The following is a 21,569-nucleotide window of genomic DNA, read 5'->3' as shown; positions in this document are numbered from 1 at the left end:
TCAAAGGAAACAACAAAAACAAAACACTTCTCAAATGACAACCCTTCACTTGGTTTTATTTTGAAATAAAATCCCCAAATCATACTTTCAGTTTTCCTCTTTTACTGCCCCGTCCCTCTCTCTGAAGCAGAGTCTCTCTTCATAGCCCAGGGTGGCCTGGAACTTGCCATGTAGACCAGACTGTTTAGTGCTGGGGTTGGTGCTGATTTCTTTTGCATTTTGTTACTACCTCAAATACTTCTCATTTCTAAATTATACATACAGGTTTGGATGTTTGAGCTTATATAAATATTTCAGAATTTTTGTCATGGTCTATCAAAATGTATAAATCAATGTTCACCAGCACTCTGAGAGGCAAGATCGAGGTTGTTACTTTCTCTTTGCATAATGGTATGGCTCTTCATCATATGCAAATGTATTTGTCCATGTCACTTTCCCCGTGTTCACTTCAGTTACTCTGTCTAGGAAATAATCATAAGATCCCCAAGAATGATTCCAGCATTCTTATAGAAAGTCACATGTGTAAGTATGTGCATCTAAACTGAGACCATGTGCTTGAAAACCACTGTTCTCCATCACCAGGGGTTCAGGCAAAGGGCAGAAAATGACAAGCTCTAACCACCGTTTAATACCAGTTATGACCTGTATGACCAAGTTTAAGTAAAAGAGAACCTACGAGTACTGCTAATAGTTGGGGGAGGAAAGGAAGACAAAACTTTTAAATAAAGTTTCAAAAGCTAAATAAAATGACACATGTTTAACAACAAAAAAATTTATTGATTTACAAATTTTAAAATGGATCACTTAAAAGTGGGACTACTTTAACTTTATTATTGTTAAACTAATTCTTCCAAAATGTACTTTATTTTTTAAAGTGACAGAAATTACCCATGGACCAATCTTTTTTAACATGGACCTTTAAGTGTTTTCTATGTTATGTCAAGCAATCTGCAGAGCAGAGTGCAAAGCTTGTGCAGTGGTCTTTACACAGACATCCGGCCAGATGCAAGCATATAAGTTGTAAGCTTTGCCAACAGTGGCCTTTACTATATGTATCAAATATCCGTATCAAGAAAGCTATGTAAAAACCACTGCTTATTACCGGCAAAACAAGCAGGACACATTTAAACAATGGTAAAACTTAATTGTGAAATATGTATTGTAAAACTATTTGCTACAGCCTACATTTCAGTTGGCTCAACATCATCATGTAAGAAAAAAAGTCAGCACAAAAGTTTCAAACTAAAAGATTTTCCTTTTTCTTTTTGCGACCTCCATATGCAAAGAGCACAGCTTAATGAGTAACACAGTTAACACAGCTTAGTCGTTGGTCAGTAGATTCCCAAGTGCAAGTCCAGTCTGCTGCCTGGTGGAACTCTACTAAGATGCTGACATTTCCTTCCCAGAATGTCTTCCTATGGGGGAAAAGGCACCAAAAGTATGCCTGTGAGTGGCTTTGTGAAAAGCCTAGAAACTATAACAGAATTCTGTGAAATTAAAATAGAGTGCAAAGTCAAATAACTGATTGCAATTAAGTCAATTCTCAAAGAAAAAAAACTATTAAAAATAGTAATATACGGCCAGGCGTTGGTGGCGCACGCCTTTAATCCCAGCACTCGGGAGGCATAGGCAGGCGGATCTCTGTGAGTTCGAGGCCAGGCTGGACCGATAGCCTCCAAAACAATACAGAGAAACCCTGTCTCGTAAAAACCAAAAAAAAAAAAAAAAAGTAATATACATATATGAGAAATACAAGAAATGATCACTGCTGTTAGTCACAGACACAAGATCCAGGGATCTGAGGCTTTGTGAGCACAGTAATTAAGAGCAAATTCATTTACTAGTTCAAATAGTGTGCACAATTTTGATAAGCTGGTCAAGTACTACACATTATATTGTGTAACTCTGACATTTATATTACTCCTTTTCTCCTCCTTTAATATTTTAGGTACATACTGATGAGAAAAGCAATTTGTCTTTATTCATTAACGGAGAACAACACAATTTTTGGGTGTTTCAGACTCAAAAAGTTAATATTTAATAAAGTGTAACATAAGCTTACTTATAAAAATTTTAAAAATGGGACACATTAAACACATTATCTAATTCTTCTATGATCTCCTGGCTGAACTGAAACCACAGAAGGTGAGGAGATGTTAGGTGAGAAACCAACCCATGGGATGTGTACTGTTTACAAATATCATTTGCAGAGAAATAAGTTGCCTGGCCTAATTTTAAAGCTAATTACAAAATCTGTTTTTCTTAATGGTCCAGATACCTTGTTGATTCTTCCAACTCAACAGAACTGCAAAAACAAAAGAAATAGATTTTAAAAATATAAACAATGGGTATATATCTCAGTTTTATGTACTGTACAAAAGGGGTACCTTTGCAAAAGACTTTCTATACCCAGTAGTCCCTCTTTCTGACTCTCCAAAGAATTGCAAGGATTATATAACTAAAGAAAAACTATGCAACGTTTTGAGCATTTTTAAAGTTCTTCTCTTGGTTTTTCTAGATTAAATTAACACTTTTTATCAGCTTTCTGCATTAAAATGAACTGTCTTAAATTCATTAGGTACCATATGGCACAACCTGCCTGGTAAACTGCCTGTAGTAAAACAAACTACTATATCTGGCTCATTGCAGTGATACAACTATCCAGCATGTATAACAGAACTAAGAGAGCTATCTAGACAAGCCAAGTTTGTTCAACAGGATTGGAAAAGGAAGGGATGACAGATGGGGAGCTCGGGCATTATTCATGCCTACTACATGAGGAAACAATAGACCAGTGAGGGCGAGATGCATGGGATTTCCAATCATTGTGTGACTAACCCTACTATGGACATCTATTTTCCAATTTCACACAACTAATAGACTCATCATTATTAATAATAAGCGACCATGGGACTTTTACTAGTAATGTGCAATCCTAATTTTATATTTTGTTTTTGGAGCTCAAAAAAAAAATCACTCAAATTTAGCTTTCCATTGGCCTGTACAGAAATGGAACTGTCATCAGAAGTTACTCATGAGTCAGGAGGGACTCAATAGTTCTACTCCTTGCTTAACTGTTGGTAGATTGTTGGGGAGGAGCAATGGAAACACCAATGGACAGTTCACAACTCTTAGTCACACAGATTGCTCTGGTTAAACTCAGTGCACCACAAAACACAACAACAAGAATGTGAGAAAGGGCCTTGTAGAGAAGGGTGATTGACAGGGGTGGGAGAGAGATACATGTGGGAATCAGCAAAGAACACATACAATAAACATCACAATAGAAAAACACTTAAAAACATATAATTCAAAAAAAACTTGCCTGTATGACACAAATTTAGAGGCAATATGAAGGCTTACTGAAAAGCTACCAAACCACAACAAAGCCCCCCTAGAATTCCTAAAATAAACATTGATAACATACAGAACTCTATAAAATTGTCCAAGATCAAAATTTTTAAAATAAGTAATAAATATACACAGCTTTTCTGAGAGAACAAGATTGGAAATAATTTAATGACTACAGTATATATAGGAATTTTTGAAGGTAATTTAATATTGATTCTTGCCATTCCTTCATTAAAACATATGTGTTGTTAAGATCAAGCTCTAGGAGGGTACATATTACTATCTTAGAAGGCTATGAAGAGACAGTAAGTTATGATACACAATCAAGGGGGTGCCATACCTTCCACCGATTTCCACATTCATTACATACGACAAATGTTGTCATTGGTTCATCAGCACTACGAGTTTGCACCTATAGCAAAATTAAATGAAAAATACTACTTTTTGAATTCACACTAAAAATAAGTCAACCTATGTAGAACATACTACATAAAGATATACAGTAACTCCAGTGACATTACCCTAAGATGCATAAGAGCATTATACAAGTTCAAATACACTACTGGCAAAGGAGCATATATTTTCAAATGTCATTTTTCTAAATCCTTCTGTTTATCTTTCATGTGCAATTTATCCAATTAAATGGAAAAATCCTCTAAAAGTCACCCATTACATGCTTTTTATAAATGATTAATAAATATGAAAACCATTAATTAACATGTTAATGACCTAAAGATGTTAATAAAATTCAAATCATTTCTTTATGACACACATCATTGACACAACCACTCTAAAAGCAGGTCAAATACCCATATCTCTGCCATAGGAACTTGGGATTCTCATCTATTCTGATATATAATTAGAAACACAAAGATCTCAGCCAGGCGGGGGTGGTGCAGGCCTTTACCAGCACTCAGGAGGCAGAGGTAGGCAGATCTATGAGATCCAGGCCAGTCTAGTCTACAGAGCTAGTTCCAGGACAGCCAAGACTACACAGAGAAACCCTGTCTCAAAAAGCCAAGGGGTGTGGGGAGGGGAAGAAACAGAAAAAATCTCTGTATAAGGATATTGAAGAGTATCTTTTAAAAACAGTACATGTGTTAGAAGCAACACAAAAGAATAAATGCATCTGATCAAAAACTGCACTGGTGACTAAGATGATTTCAAAAAAGCTGGGCGTGGCACAAAAATGCCAAAGAAATGAAGCCATCATCTCAAAGACTTACTGTCTTACTATTCACTCAAGTAGATGGCAATATCACTCACAATGGTCAATGGCTACCCAGTTTAATGGGAATGGAGTTTCACTTTTGCAAGCAGAAAAGCAAAACCAGAAAACTGAGGCCATGTCTTAAATGCCCCCCCACCCACCCCAAACAAAACACTTAGGAAGAACAGGGCTGAGGATGTAGCTAAGCTGTAAAAGCGCTTGCCTAGCATGGACAAAGTCCCAGGTACAATCCTTAGCACCACAATCTATATCAGGTATGATGGCACTTGCCTGGAATCCTAGCATCTGGGAGGTAGAGGCAGGAGGATCATAAATTCAAGGTCATCTCTACTTACTTAAGAGTTTACTCTTAAAAGGTAGGCATTGTGGGAAATACCTGTAATTCTAATACATGGGAAATGGAGGCAGGAGGATGACATTTGAAAGCCAGCATCTATTTCACAGTAAGGCCCTGTTTCAGCATTGCACCTCAGCTGTTCTTAAGTTTATTAAGTTATAGCATAAACAGGGATAACAATAATACTGCATTGTGAACAAGATACATTTAAATTTAGCAATGATGAAATTCTAATTTAGCATCACTTCAAAAACCAGAAATTTCTAGAAAATCATTAATATGACTTTTAACTCAAAGCCCACAAAATAAAGAATCATTCTAAGGACTGAAGAGATGACTCGGCAGTTAAGAGCACTGTTCTTGCAGACGACTAGGGTTCTATTCCTAGCATCCACATGGTACTTCATTCACACCCATCTATAAATTCAGTTCCAGGAGATCTGATACCCTCTTCTGATCTCTGAGTGTACCAAGATGCACCAAGATGTGATACATGACAACATGCAGGCAAAACACATAATAAATAAATCTAAAAGGAGGAGGAAGAGGAAAGGAAACATTCTAAAAATAGTAATACAATTTTTATTAATTCTAATAAAAATAAATAGTCCTGTAATCTCAAAATTTTGGAGGCAGAGGTAAGTGGATTTCTGTGAGTTCAGATCTACAAAGCCAAGTTCCAGGACAGCCAGGGCTATTATACAGAGAACCCCTGTCTCGAAAAACACTAAACCAAAAATCAACAACAAACCACCAGAGTTTTTTACTCATTTTTCTGAAATCTAATGTGTTCTACACCCTGTATCTGACCATATCCTGACTCTCCCTTGATAAGTTTTGCCAAATAATGTTAAAATGTTAAGTGTCAAATTCCTATGTTACCCCCCCCAAAAAAAATCCCCAACCCTTGGAAATCCCCTAGTCTTCAGTTTTTCAAGCTATATGACCCCACTGTCTCCATCACTGCTATTTTCTCAAACCCTGCTTTAGGGAGATAGCAGAGTTTCTATCCTGTCAACCAGAAAATAAAGCTATCATAATCTGACTAAAAGAATTTGGGTAAGGATCTTTACTTTTGTTTGGTGGGATCAACACCTATACCCACAACCTGAAACATATGACCTTTAAGAGAAAATTTCTAAGGTCAGTAGATTATAGAGATAGAACAACAACAAAAGTAAAGAAAAAATCCTATTTGGCAAATGAAAATGAAGATAGTGGTAAAAGTATTTTTATATAGAAATAACAAAGACATTTGTTAACAGTTTTTTATGCTATTAAAAACCAAAAAGAGCCGGGCGTTGGTGGCGCACGCCTTTAATCCCAGCACTCGGGAGGCAGAGGCAGGTGGATCTCTGTGAGTTCGAGGCCAGCCTGGTCTACAGAGCGAGTTCCAGGACAGCCTCCAAAGCTACAGAGAAACCCTGTCTTGAAAAACCAAAAAAAAAAAAAACCAAAAAGGGGCTGGGCGGTGGTGACACACGCCTTTAATCCCAGCACTCGGGAGGCAGAGGCAGGTGGATCTCTGTGAGTTCGAAGCCAGGCTGGACCGATAGCTTCCGAAACAATACAGAGAAACCCTGTCTTGTAAAAACCAAAAAAAAAAAAAAAAAAAAAAAACCAAAAAACCCCAAAAAGGTCAATTATATCATAAGCTACAAGTAGGAACAGGCAACTATCTGTAAGGCAGTTTGGCTTAAAGTACCACAGGTCATGTGAGAGTGGAGAACTGCCCTTAAACCCTGTGGTCCTGCTTGCTATGACACAGTAACTAGCAACTGCTTCTGAGCTGTTACAAATAGCTGCCACTGTAGTACACCTTGTATTTTATATAAATGCTACAGTTTACAGTAAATATTTTCATCACAACACAAATATCAACTTATTTTCAGTTAGTTGGAATCTACTGAGAAAGCACTTTTTCACTAGAAAAGTCCTATCATTTGTTGAACAATATCAGGTTCTGTAATTATCTTTACTCTGAAACAGGGGAGAAACTTTAATGTGCACACGAGACCACAGTCAATCACAAACCTGTGTGTAAGTGCAGTTCTTCTTTTTACATTTGCCACACGTGAACAAGTCAGTCTGGGTCCCACCTGTCTTGGCCATCTGATGCTCTCTGATGGCTTCTTTGGTCAGGTTTTTCCTCATTTCTTTGAGCTCATCACTGGCCATTTCCTATGATAGAAATAGCAATATCAATGAATTACAGATACTTTTGACACTGCTCTATATAGTGAATGCTTTCATGTTCACAGAGCTTAACAATAATTAATAATAAAAGTAAAACCAGCTTATATAATTTTAAAGTTTGAAACTAATATTTTTCCCTCAGAAGATTAAAATAATTTGTTTCCTTTCAAAATCTCTTTAAAGACTCATAAATTTTTATGTGAAAATTAGGTATACATACTATTTATAAACTAACAATGTAAACCTATAGCAATCAGCACCTCTGGTATCCACAAGGTGTTCTAAATATTATCAACACCATCATCAAAGAAGCCAGCAGCCTTTGGAGGAACATCTGGATTTGTTTAGTGAAGGCAGGGTTTAAATGAGTTCACCAGACCCAAGATAAATGATAAATAGGTGTTTATTAGGGAAGGACTTACACCGATTAAGAGTAAATAATCACAGCATTCTTCCGGCTCTAGAAGATGCAGTCTCTCCCAATGCTCTCCACAACTCAAGAGAACTTTAGCCAGTCCCTCCTCTACCTTACACTGGCTCATGTATGTGTCAGACAAACCATGCCCAAAAGGTGTGGTCACCACTACAAGTTCACTGGCAAGGCAAGACGCCAGTACAGTTCAGAACCCAAGTACACAGAATATGGCAGTTATTTTTGATGCCAGAAAGCAGAGACTCTCATGTATGGGTCAAATGGGCAGAAGCACCAAGTAGAGGCTGGTGGTCCAAAATAAGACAGCTTCTTCAATTACTGAAATAATTACTGCAAGGAAAAAAACCCCACAAGGGAGATAAATAGTCAAGCCCTGATAGTACTTAGTAGAGGGAATGTACATATGAAAGCAAACAGCAGCTAACATTCTGATAATAGCTTAACACAAAGAATTTTAAGTTTATCCTTTCTTATCAAACCAACCACGTAACTACAGTCTGAATTTATATGCAAAACTGCTTCTATAAAAGATTCTAGCTATAATGACATTTTAGAAATTTCTCTCTTATAGTGGTTATTCTACTCAAAGTAACACATGATCATCAGTGGATGAACTCATTGGATAAGAGATTAATGGAGCATTTTACATTACCCAAAGCCTCTAACAAACCTCAGCATGCCATGAGCAAAGCAACAAGACATTATGTGCCTTCTGACAGAATGCACCTGGAGCAAAATCCATCACTTAAGGAAAGGGAAGCTTGAGTATATATAATAAATTATACAAGAAATCAGGGCACAAAAAACTTAAGGAATATGAATGATCTAATGCAGTATTCACAGAAATTTATAATGGGGGGGGTGAGGGAAGGACACAGGACACTGGTCCTTCAACACAGCAGCACCACAGAGGAAAAAGGTAGAGAAGAGGGAATGTGAGGGGCAAAAGAGACGGCCTTAAGACAGGTGTGGTGGCACATCTTTAATCTCAGCACTTGGCAGGCAAAGGATGGCAGAGCTCTATGAGTTTTGAAGCCAACCTGGTGGGAGTTCTAGGAAAGTCAAGGCTACACAAAGAAACCCTGACTCAAAATCCCCACACACAAAAAGGAAACTGCTTTAGCTTAAAAGCCCAAGTCAAAGGTAATGTGTAGACTTCAGCTCCTGGTACACCTAATGCATAATCAGGAAAAGTTGAATATGAGTATCGTTATCATGGCAAGGGCATACTGTTAGCATTGCTGACCATAGTGATGACAATTCAGTTATATAAGAAAAATTATTTTAAATATATTTAAAAATATGTATATGCATTCATGTATATAGAGTTAAAAGGATAAATGCCTGGGATTTGCTTGACATAAATTCAATAGAAAAGAAGAAAATAGAAGTATGATTAAAAAAAGGATGACAAGCCAGGCAGTGGTGGTACACACCTTTAACCCTAGCACTCAAGAAGGCAGAAGCAGGCAGATCTGTGTTCAAGGTCAGCCAGGTCTACAAAGGTAGTTCCAGGACAGCCAGGGATATACACAAAGCAACTCTGTGTTAAAACCCACCCCACCAAAACATGATGAGAAATTCTCAAAAGTAGGAGAAAGTGGAACCCATGACAGACAGATGGAATCTGATTACACTGTGTTCTCTGCTCTGTGCAAGGTTTACATTTTTTGTTTTGTTTTTGAGTCAAAGTTTCTGTGTAGCCCTGGCTGTCCTCAAACTCAGAGATCCACCTGCCTTTGACTCCCGAGTGCTGGAATTAAAGGTGTGTTACCCCTGTCTGCTAGTTATAGATACTTTAGTAAGATTTTAAAACAAAATTTCTCAAAGATACTAGCAAACTTTATTAGCTATTTAAAAAGTTAATATCACACTGTTAGATGGTTAAGAAAATAAACAGATTGTAGATACAATATAGCTAATGTTAAAGTCCCCCTGCCCCACAGACAGGGCTTCTCTGTGTAGAGAACTAGATCTATAGACCAGTCTAGGCATGAACTCTCAGAGATCCACCTGCCTCTGCCTCCTGAGTACTGGGATTAAAGGTGTGTACCACCACCGCCCAGCATCTTAAATGTTTTCTAGTATATAAAATATATCATAGCTATTTTTGTAGTCATTTTTACATATGAGATATTTATACAGCACTTGCTCACCTCTGCTGTCATTCTAGCAAACAGGTCAGGAGGAATATTCCCACAAAGCACATTTTTCCTTAAATTTGGATTCTTTGCATCTTTAAGATTTGATATCCTACTCCGTACTCTGTTTTTGTATTTCATGTCTGTATTCCTTATTTCTTGATATATAGGTATTTGGCCATTAAGGAAAAAAGACTGTTATAAAGATAACACGTTTTTTGTTCATAATTCTTCATAATTAATTCTTAACTTTTCTAATCAATTCATGAAAATGGTTTCCAATCTAGATAAATAAAATAGCACTTCTTTCAGATCCTTCATCTGTAATTGGTCAATAGTGCTAATCTTTACAACTATGACTAAGTGATTGATGCTCTTTTAAATGCTTAATGTCAGAACCACGCAGCAACATGATTCCAAAGAGTAACTCTGGCACAACCCAAGTTAGCAGATGTTTGAAAGGAGTTCTAAAACCAAACAAGCTTTAACTTGCCCAAGTCGGAATCCCATTAAGGACCTCAGAATCTATGCGCAAGGCCATAGCTCCCTCAGAGGTCTTATGAGAAGAGACCATTTGAGGCAGCACTGGGGCTCATCTCAGCTACCAGCTCAGTGAGAAGACCACAGAAGGCCAGGTCAAAGGAGAGACCAAGGTCCAGAGGGGCTCATGTTTTACAGAGACCAAGGCCCAAAGGGGTTCGCTTTTTACAAAGGCGAGTTCTTCAAAAAGGACGTCCCATCTTACCCTGCCACATAGGTACTCCCCATGCAAGACCTCTCGTGCAGAGTCTTTTCTATGGTGCCAGGCATGAACACATGTCCTGGCAGAAGGAACAGGGACAGAGTACCCTGATAAAGCCCTCCTCCTGTGTGAGTTTCACATCTTCCCTGCCATTATACATGCTATCATTCCCAATATGCAAAGGCAGAAAAACAAAGCTACCATCAATCATATGCGGTTTAGATTCGAATGAAATGAAGATTAAACATGAGTGCCCTTCTCCTTCCTAAGAAAGTACAGATAAACCTCTGACTTATGTAGCAGAAGGAAAAGGACAATTAACCTCACAGATTACTACACACAGCTTTAGATGTGAACACAAAGGATATCTTCCTCAATCTGGGATCCCAGTTCTTCCTCATCGGCTCCAATTGCAACGTAGTCATCTGGAAACAGGAATGAAAAACTCATTATTGTAAAGTATAAGCAAACCACTCCTATTTCTTCAACCCCATTTGCTTCCTCCACAAAATCTCTGAGTTTATTAGGACCTGGTAGCTTACTGCCCACTATTCCTTTGCTCTTGGATTGATCTAAGATCTGTGCCACAGTATTCTTGCCCTGATAACTCCTCTTACTGAGAAAGTAATTCATACACTAGGCGATTCCTCACTTCATAATACCATCAATTCTGGGTGCTTCAACTGAGAAGAGAAAGAACAGGTATTAGGAGGAAATACCTTGCCTCCTGTGACTGAGGCTTCAACGCAGAAACTACTCATCATCTGCCAATCACATACACAGAAGCACTCAGAAGACTACCACAGATGCTCAAAAAGGATAGGAGGAAAAATAGAACTTCCAGATAGAAAAAGGGAAAAAGCAGACAGAGGCAGTCAGGAAATTCAAGTAGAAAGGGCCAAGTAAGTAGCAAAACTGGTCACTCTAGTTACGCATAGTTCAGCATAACTGAAGAGAAAGAAGGTTAGTTTGTATAAGATGTCAACCATCCTGCCTTTCAAACTTACTTTTTTTTTAATTTTATTTTATTTTCCAGTTTAAATTTAGATAAGAAACGAGGTTGCTTCAAAAGTCAGTTCCAGGTCCCTCTCCCATTCCCTCCCCTCCTCCCATGCCCTCCCCCCAGCCCCCCCCCCTCCGTTAACCCTTCATTCCCCCAGGGAGGGTGAGGCCCTCCATGGGGGTGTCCATAGTCTGTCATTTCATATAGGGCAGGGCCTAGACCCTTCCCCAAGAGTTCAGGGTGAGAGTGCGCCTCACATTGTTCTATGGGAGTCCAAAGTCTGTGTGTATACTTGGGATGGGTACTGATCTGCTGCCCAAGGCTCAACAGATTCCCTAGGCCTCCTCACTGACATCCAGATTCAGGAGGTCTTGATCAGTCCCATGCTGGATTCCCAGGCTGATGCCTGGGATTCAAGAGTTAACCTTTGTCTGGTCAGCTGTTTCTGGGGGTTAAACCAGCCCAGTCTTAATCCCTTTGATCATCAGTCCTCCCTCTCTGTTACTGGCTTTCTTGAGTTCAGCTCAGTACTCAAACTTACTTTCTTATACACATACATTTTACAGATTTTAGGGATACCATCTGGTGTTTCACTATATATGAAATATTAAAGTCAAACATTTGCATGTTAAGTCTAAGGATTAGTATTTCTTAGTATTTTCCCATAGAAATGTAAACTGTAAATTGTATATTGCTTTTAATTATTACTATAAAACTTAAATACTATATGTCATACTAACACTTAACAAATCATGTTGTTACTGATCAACCTAAGGTCAAGGTAATGAGTTTGCAGATCAAAGATTTATGTGGGAAAAGCTTAAATTAGCATGAAACAGGAGAAGCATTAACACCCTAGAAGGCTCTACTTGTTGGGGGTCCTAGTGTCCTGCTTCCTACTGCCCTCCAAGAACTGCTACACTAAGCAGTGGGAGCTATCAGCAGAATGATACTGTAAAACACCAACATGATGGTGGAGATGGCATGGGAGTGCAAAAGGTTAAAGACCAAACACTAAACTTACCTCCTGTCCGGAGAGCTGCAGTAAGCATCTCCCTACATTTTAACCGCACAGAATCAGAAGTGCTTGGTGCCCGAGGAAAAGATGAAACATAAGTGTCTCGAGCGTTTGTCTCATCCTTTCTGCTTACATTGCCGCTGGAACTACTAAAATACACATATGCGGGTACTCAGACCAGAAAACAATCAGGAAAACCTTCTAAATAACATTATTATTGTTCTCTAAAACTAAAACTTGGGGTCTAAATGAGATAGTATTTTAGTCACTACTATATTTTAAAAAATGTCAATTCAATAGCTCAATCTCATGTCTTAAGAACACAAAACAACCATGTGGTGGTGGTGCACGCCCTTAATGCCAGCACTTGGGAGGCAGAGGCAGTTAGATCTCCAGGTATGAGGCCAGCCTGGTCTACACAGTGAGCTCCAGGACAGCAAAGGCTACAGAGAAACCCTGTCTCAAAAAAGAAATTAGAAACAAAACCAAATAGTCTGACTTTATTTTCCTCTAGACATTAACAGCAACATTCTTTTTTCCTGTTTTGAGACCGTCTCACTAAGTAGCCCTGGATAATCTTGAGCTATCTATGTAGACCAGGCTGACCTCAACTCAGAGGTCTTCCTGCCTCTGCCTCATGAGTGCTACATTTAAAGTGAGTACCATCACAGTCAGCCCTACATGATTTCTAACAGGAAAAAGTATACATTATAGTTTAGTACAGTACATAGAAATCAAGGATCTTGGCTTGAGGAAAGGGATGAGGGAGGGAGCCAGAAAACAGGGCAAAGCAGCCAAACTAGAAAGAGGAAAAAAATTGTTTCAAAACCTCCATACTAGTCAAGACAACAGGGCTCTAATGAAACTTTAAGAACAAGGGCAGGTGTAATAAATCAAGACTGTAAAAAGATTTCTTCCCAGAAAGAGTACCTTCATCTGAATACTCTAATAATTTTCTAGTCAACCCCAAAAGTTTAATTACATCTGATTATATTCTTCTACTGGACATGTACCCAAACAAGTTCTTTTCAAAATGTTTCTGTGAAACCTCAATTAAGTATTGCAACATTAATGGTATCTATCACAAACCTTTTCCAAAGCCTTGTTAAGGTGTCAATCCCCTACTATCTACTGTAGAACTAACATGCTGTGTTTGCTGTTAAGAACACATCTCCTCTGCTTCTCTCCGGGACAAATTACTGTTAAACATCAAAGAAGGTCACTATGGACACGAGTCATCTATGTCATCTAACTCTAGCCAGTTTTTTCAGAAGCCATCTCTTATGACCACCTGTATTTAGAAAATATTGTCTATACAGAGGTTTGCACATAGCTATTATCACTCTCCCCTGCGAGACCAAGTTTCCCAAAAGCAAGAACTAATTTCAACTATAGCAGGGCACCTGTAAGTAGTAAATGAAAAAAGAATTGTTCATTTCTGAGACAGAGTTTTATGTAGCCCAGGCTAGCTTTGAATTCTCTATGAAGACAAAAATGATCTTAAATTTCTGATCTTTCTGCCTCTACCTCCCAAGTACAGAGATTACAGATGTGTGCCACTATGCCCCATTTTATGGGTTCTGGGAACTCAATCCAGGCTTTACATATGCTCAGCAAGCACTATACCAACTGAACTACATCTCCAGCCCCAAACCACTGTTCAAAACAAAACAAAACTTCTGAAATACTTTAAAGGCTTTTGCTTCTTTTTCTATGGCCAACAATTAGCCAAAGCACTGTAAGCTGCCTGTGTGTACTGATGGAGTCTTGCTTCACGAATATTCAACCCTAACTTTTAAAATGTGATGCCTTAAAAAAAATGGTTTGAACCATTTAAATCAAGTTTTTCAAATTCTTGCACCAAAATGTAAACCCTTATGCCAGGCAGTGGTGGCGCACGCCTTTAATCCCAGCACTCGGGAGGCAGAGGCAGGCGGATCTCCAAAACAATACAATACAGAGAAACCCTGACTCGTAAAACCAAAAAAAAAAAAAAAAAAAATGTAAACCCTTGCTCAACCTCAAGCCACTCAGATCTGACTTACAACTTCCTTTATATTATACATCAAACTGGTCTTGATAATCCTGTTTCCTCCTGTGTCCTGTTCTGGATAGATACCTAAACTAATAAAAATGCACTAAAAATCCATTTTCTTCTAAATGGCTAAAGTTAGGAGGAAAAGTGCTCAAAAGGCAAATGAAAATGAGCTCAAGGGCCATTTTTAATTCCCAATCAGTGCCTTCACTATCACATCTATTACTGCTCATCCTAGCAACCTTACTAAAACTTATTAAGAATGTTTTGGCCCCCATAAGCTCATAGGGAGTGACACTATTATGAAGCATGGCTCTGTTGGAGTGAGTGTGGCCTTGTTGGAAGAAGTGTGTCAAGGTGAGGGTGGGCTTTGAGGTCTCATATGCTCAAACTATTCCCAGTGTCAGTCGACTTCCTATTGCCTGCAAGAGGTAGGACTCTCAATTACTTCTCCAGAACCATGCTCCCTGTCGTGATGATAACGGACTAAACCTCTTAAGCTGTAAGTGAACCACCCCAATTATATATTGTCATTTATAAGAGTTGCCATGGTCATAGTGTCTCTTTACAGCAATAGAAACCCTAACTCAGTATAATATAAATTATTTGACTTTACTTACATAGACTTCTATTTTTCTTCTAAAATTCTAAGAAATCTTGCTAAATTTTTTTTAAGATGGCCATACATGTGTACTAGTTCCATCTGACTAGATAGTGGAAAGAGGAGTGCAGGCACAATCAGAAGATCAGAGCAAAGTGAAGGAGCAGGTAAACTATCTACTTATCCTGGCTGCTTGTTTGCTTTTGCTAACTTGACACAAGCTAGAGTTGTCTGTCAAGAGGAACCTCAACTGAGAAAATGCCTCTCCCAGTAGAACAGTCTGTGGCATTTTTGATTAATATTTGATATTGGAGGGTCCAGCTCATTGGGGACTGGTGTTACTACTGAGAAGGTGGTCCTGGGTTGTACAAGACAGCTGCAAGCCACAGGAAGCAAGCCAGTAAGCAGCATTCATTCCATGGCCTCTGCTTCAGTTCCTGCTTTGGCTTCCTTCAATGAGCTATGTCCTGGGATACGTAAGTGAAATAAAAATAACCCCTTTTGATGATGGCTTTGTTTTGTTTTGGAGACAGGGTTTCTTTGTGTAGCCTTGACTATCCAGGAACTCACTCTGTAGATCAGGCTGGTCTTCAACTCAGATATCTGCCTGCCTCTGCCCCCCGAATGTTAGAAACCCTAAAATAGCAACCTCAGCAGAAATTAATTTAAATAAAGTAAACTACCTTTCTTCTCTTGCTTCAGGGCTATTCTGTGATGAAATTGCAGGTTCTTTTTTCTTTTCTTCAGGGTCTTTATCAGTTGATGGGCCATCTGAAAAATTTATCAAATTCCTAAACAGTCTACTTTTGTTAAAAACAAAAAAACAATTAAAAAGTATTGTACATTAATAGCCTACACACACCAAAAACAAATAAATAAATGAAAACAAAAACTCAAATCCATTCACCATCAAATTTTTCAATCTCCCACAACTGTACATAAAGTATAAGCACGCTATTATATCAGCATATATACTGGGGTATTTTCACAATAGCTGTACAATCAATACTTATAAATTGTCACTTGGAAAGAAACAGAAATTCACACCAGCACCTGCAAGTTTAAAAGGAAAAAGTAAAAGGAAAGAGTGTGGACAAATGCAAACACAGCCATCCTGAAAATGAGAGCCCAGGCACAGAGAACAAGAGTATCTGAATGATCTTTCAAGAAGTTAAAAACTTTAAAATGCTACCTAAAGCACAGCTAAGTTTCCTGGGAGAGTAAATGAAGAGCATCTTCATAGAGACCATTCCAGCATCAGGATGGTCCATTCAGCGCTTCCTTTTACTCAATGATCTATGAACAGAGCAGAGTCTGCACCCTTTAAGACTCGGAGCAGTGGTTCTCAATCTGGGGGTCATATCTCAGATATCCTGCATAATAGACACTTACATTATGATTCATAATAGTAGCAAATTACAGTCACGAAGTAGCCACAAAATAATTTTATGGTTGGGATCACCACAACATGTAGAAGTGTATACTAAAGGGTCACAGCATAGGATGGTTGAGAACCACTGACTGAGAGGAAAACAACCAAACACTGTAAACAGATATAACATGAGTTAATGCAATCATTGCAGTGAAAAGAAGCATTCATCTTAAGCCAGTCCAAACTGTCCCTGAGCTAGGTTTACAAACCATTTAGGTCTACTGTAGAAATTATTTCACTTATATATACTTTGCTCTCTGGGGTATCTCACTTTCTATATAAAACACTGTAAATCCACGAAAGACAATGCTAACAGTTTAATATTACTTGAAGAATAAAGAAATAAAAATAGTAACCATAACTATAAAGAGTAGGCTAGAGAAAAATTATGATACAAATTGGAGGAGGGGATCTGATAAAATGTAAGACAGTTTCAGGGTCTTAAAACACCTCTCATAGACTGCTACAAGGACAATAAAGTATACAAGAATCTGATACACTTATGGGGTATTCCAACTGTGGATGCAAAACACGATCTAACCATGAGAAAACAGTAGACAAAACAGAATAAAGGAACATACCAACAAGAAACAAGAGGGGTGTTAGGTCTTAAACCTAGGACAAATGGCTGAGGTGCCTATTTAACATAGTGTGATAGTTTGAATGTAATTGGCCCACATAAGCACATAGGGAGTGGCACTATTAGGAGGTATGGCTTTGTTGGAGTATGTGTGGCTTTGTTGGAGGAAATGTGCCCCTGTGAAGGCAGGCTTTGAGGTCTCACATATGCTTAAGTCACATCTAGTATCTCAGACCACTTCCTGTTGCCTACAGCATCAAGATTTAGCTCCTTCTCCAGCACCATGCCTGCTTTTATGCTGCTATGTTCTGAAAATGTAACCTACCTCCAAATTAAATGGTTTTTCTTTATAAGAACTGCATGGTCATGGTGCCTCTTCACAGAAACAGAAACACTAAGACACATTATGAAAATGGACCTGATTGTGGGGCTCCCCCTGCAACTCTCAGTTCGTTCAAAACTGTTCCAGGGGCCCTTGCTGGTTGGTTCCCCATTCCCAACACCAAATTCTCCAGCCCAGAGGCTGGGCTGTCCTTCCTCCACATGCTCCTCCCTATATAATTCAGTCATTTTGGCTACCCCTCCTCCTTTGGGCCTGTTTTCCTGTCCTCTCCCCTGCTTCTTCTCCACACATGGCTTAGGGTCATGACCACTCTGGACTCTCCCAGATTTCTCTGCCTAGAGCTATGTCTCCTGTTTGTCTACAATAAGCTATCTCCTCCAACATACCCAGGAATAGTCATGTCCTCCTTTTTATTTCTTTTTTCATACATCTGGTGCCAGAACTCAGGAGTGGCATAAAGGAGTTCCCTCCCAAGGAATTCAGGACTCTGTAGCATGCTGCTGATCTGAATCTCCTAAGGTATGTACAGATCACTTGTTGCTGCTGGCTTCTGCTACCCATAAAATTTGATTCCAATTCTGAAGTCCCATTTCCAGCTGCTGTTTCTCTCTACCTGCTTTCTTAGGAATCTGGCCTGCTATGTCCTCCATGTGGGCACCTACATGTTTCTCTGGCTCTTGCAGCCTCTCACACCTCTGGCCTGCATGACTGTCATCTTAGTACTTGAGAGGCAGAGACAGGAGGATAAGGAGTTTAAAGTCATCCTTAGCTACACTAAGTTCAAGGTTAACCTGGATCACATGATCAAATGAATGAATGAATGTCAAAGCAGAACAAGAGAAGGCTATTATGGTCTCCAAAATGCCATCATAGATGAAAAATTGAATTCTTAAAGAACTGCTCAGTTTAGAGAACATGATTCTGGACTAGATATTAGAGGAGGTAAATTAGGACATTACAATGTATTCTAGTTTGCTTCTCTGTTGCTGTAACAAAAAACTGACCAAAAGTAACGTGGATAGAAAAGGGTTATCTGGCTTACCCTATATCACTGAGTGAAGCAAAGGCAGGAACTCAAGCATGGTGGAACTGAGAATCATGAAATAAAGCAGAGACTATGGAGGAATGCTACTTACTGGCTTGCACCCCAAGGCTGTTTGATATCTTTTATAACCCAAGATCACCTTTCCAGTGGTGTCACCAACAACAGTGGGTCAGAACTTCCCACGTTAATTATTAATCAAGAAAATGTCCCACACACAGGTCAATCTTATGGTGGCATTTTCTCAGTTGAGGTTCCCTCTTTTTAGATAACCCCAGCTTGTATCAAGTTAACAAAAAGTAACAAGTACATAAAGATAGTAAAAAACCATAGCATGGGCTATAAACTAAAATATTACACCAATGCTTGCTTTCCTTTATTACAACAGTATGAGAAAATATGCTTGTGCTAAGAATGCCAGCACATGCCTATAATCCTAGCTACTCTGGAAGCTGAAGCAGGATCCCAAGTCCCAGTCCAGTTTACACAACATAGTAGGAGCCTATCTCAAAGAAATGAAGGGAACTAAGAGAGGTATACTTAAGTTTAAAATGACATATTTAACCCAACTTCAAATGATTTTTTAAAGAGATGATTAAATATGGAAAATAACACTGTATTGTGGTAGCACATGCCTCTAATCCCAGCACGCAGAAGGCAGAGGTTAGCCTGGTCTATAGACTGAGTTCCAGGACAGTCAGGGCTACACAGAGAAATCCCGTCTTAAAAAAAAAAAAAAAAAAAAAAAAAAAAAGATGGAAAATAACAAAGGCTGATCTGGACAAAGGTATTAAGGGCACTCAATTTAGCCTTACTAAAAACAAAAAGAGTTTTTGTTTTTTTTAACATCACTTCAGGAAAAAAAAAAATCACTTCAGAAAGCACACACAACCTTTCCCTTGGAAAAAAAAAAAAGCTCCGAAAAAGCTTATTATAGTTACAACTGTCAGGGACCACTGAGTTTATCAGCCTATAACTTGCAAGCAAGTTAAACCAGGCCCCTCATCCTTATTGCAAAGCACTGATTTCAATAGGTCTACATTCATAGACAAAAAAAATGCAGCAACCATTTTAAAAAGCCAGGACATCATAAATATATGCAAGCAAAGATCAATTTTACCTAATAATTTTTTCCAGGATTTGATGAGTGATTTGGCTAAAGATGTGACTTCTTCGTCTGTACTCTGCTTGCGAATAGCGTTGACAGACATTCCAATTCTTGTGGACTGCAAGGCAACAACAAAGTGTCCATCAATGCTGCTTCAAACAATTCAGCATATTAATCACACTTGCTTCTTTTCAGACTTTTCTTCCTAGTGCAGATTTTTAATTTTCAATTATTCACATTCTGGTCAAAGTACACATTGCAAATTTGAAGTACATATATCTTTAGATCAAACATGGACCTCATCAATGCTTCATCACTGAGACAACAACCTTGTAATGTGGTATCAGGGAGAAATGAAGGTAAGATGTAAAATGTACGAGTACAGAAAGTAAGCTGAGATACTGTATCATGGTCAACATCGGCATGATCTCTCCAACAGAGATTACCCCCAAGCACTGCCTGAAACTCATAATAAAGCCAGCCAAACACAAACTACCACCTAGAGAAGATTAAGAGGCATCTTTATTTTTTTGATTCTATGTAAGCAGCATATAACTAGGTATTAAAATGGATTTCAGAATACAGATAAGATTTAACATGAAATATACTAGGATTATACTAGAATAGCTAGGTATATAAATCTTCCCAAGAATCTTTCAACACTGAGATCACTATACCTATTTTTAAAGACAAAGAGACTAGAAATATCAACATAACCTGCTCAGCATTATACCACTGCTCACTGGCAAGACTAGAATTTTCAACTGTGCTTGACCACTTTTAGAATGCATGTTCTTTCCAACTCACTAAAAACCATAAAGGTTATGACAGCTCAATTATGAACAGTAAATAACAATGGTAAATTATTCAGTAAGTTTAAGTTGTCATAGACAATCTTTCAAAACATGGTCTATGAAGAAAAACACAACAAAAGAAATTCTTAGTTGCTTAAAAAATAAAGGAAAACCCCTGCTGACACCTTTGAGGTACAACAGTCAGTAGGTACTGAAAGGCTTCCTTCTAAATTATTAAATATTCAGCACAAACAGTGAAGAATTTAGAACACACAGTGGGCTGGGAGTAGCCTTTGTTAGTCTCTGAGAAATCTAAGCAAAGCAGGTGAGGTTCAACAGCAGACAAGTGAAAAGGGCGCCCAAATTTTAACACCTACTCCCAATATGTAGGGTTAAGAAAGCAAGTTTTCTAAAGAAAAGCTAACTTTGGATGCTAACTTGAATTACTGAGTTGTGGACTGACACAAAACAGTGTTGGAAAATGCATCCTAGAAGGTCCTGCAGGAGACCATGATATAAGGAGAACAAACTGCACTGTTGGGCGATGACTGTTTAATGATCACAGGATGCTTTGGTTATTAAAACCAACCATTCCTTGCTTGACACTTATTCTAAGACTGCAGTTGTCAACAGTAAACATGCTTCCTTAAAGAGACTATTGAGCTGCATAAGGAGAGCAGGCTGCTGAGGTGGAGTGACAAAAAGACCCAAGGTTGGGGAAATTGAAGAAAGCAGAGGATGGAGACAAATAGGAAGCTATTTATTGGGCAACTAGGTTTGCATTTCTCTCACAAGACTTAAACTGGTATGCTAAGATTTAGATGTCATAAATAGGCTATTTTAAAAGTGGCCTGTGACACTATAGCAATTACCTAACTTCTACAAGGTTTCTTCTATTTAAAACCAGGCATACAGGAGAAAAGGCAGGGAGGAAAGAAGGGAGGACTAAGATGAAAAGACAGAGTGGTGGAGCACAGAGAGTGCACTCAGGAATTGGATTGCACCTAGACCAAGTGACTCCAAATCAATTTGTTTGTTTCAGGTTCTGGAGACAGAACCCAATGTCTTATATGTGCTAGGCAAATGCTATAATCCTAGTTGAGTAATTAAAATTTTTTCATATAATTTTTTGCTTGTTTTCCCTTCTCCTGCAACTCCTCCAAGATGCTCTCTACCTCCCTG

At 38.5% G+C, this 21,569-nt stretch overlaps 1 protein-coding gene across 3 annotated transcripts in view; it reads right to left on the bottom strand.

Annotated features, from left to right (window-relative positions):
* Window positions 1–756: 756 nt before the first annotated feature.
* Window positions 757–21,569, bottom strand: part of Tcea1 (transcription elongation factor A1) — a 33,758-nt gene continuing 12,945 nt past the window's right edge. For 2 of the 3 annotated variants that reach the window (XM_005085929.4, XM_040741513.1), the window contains exons 3-10: window positions 19,606–19,711; window positions 15,772–15,859; window positions 12,459–12,601; window positions 10,800–10,856; window positions 9,705–9,859; window positions 6,954–7,100; window positions 3,692–3,763; window positions 757–2,305 (exon numbers count right to left, since the gene is read on the bottom strand). In XM_005085929.4, coding sequence (XP_005085986.1) covers window positions 2,297–2,305; window positions 3,692–3,763; window positions 6,954–7,100; window positions 9,705–9,859; window positions 10,800–10,856; window positions 12,459–12,601; window positions 15,772–15,859; window positions 19,606–19,711 — 777 coding nt within the window. In that variant the 3' untranslated portion in view covers window positions 757–2,296. The remainder of the gene's footprint in view (window positions 2,306–3,691; window positions 3,764–6,953; window positions 7,101–9,704; window positions 9,860–10,799; window positions 10,857–12,458; window positions 12,602–15,771; window positions 15,860–19,605; window positions 19,712–21,569) is intronic. The other variant, XM_013125127.3, reaches the window with a different exon arrangement.

Source organism: Mesocricetus auratus, unplaced genomic scaffold (assembly GCF_017639785.1).
Source record: "Mesocricetus auratus isolate SY011 unplaced genomic scaffold, BCM_Maur_2.0 Super-Scaffold_6730, whole genome shotgun sequence".
In the NCBI taxonomy this organism is placed as follows: Eukaryota; Metazoa; Chordata; class Mammalia; order Rodentia; family Cricetidae; genus Mesocricetus; species Mesocricetus auratus.
The sequence above is the reverse complement of the archived record's forward strand: the minus strand, read 5'-3'. Positions and strand labels throughout refer to the sequence as shown.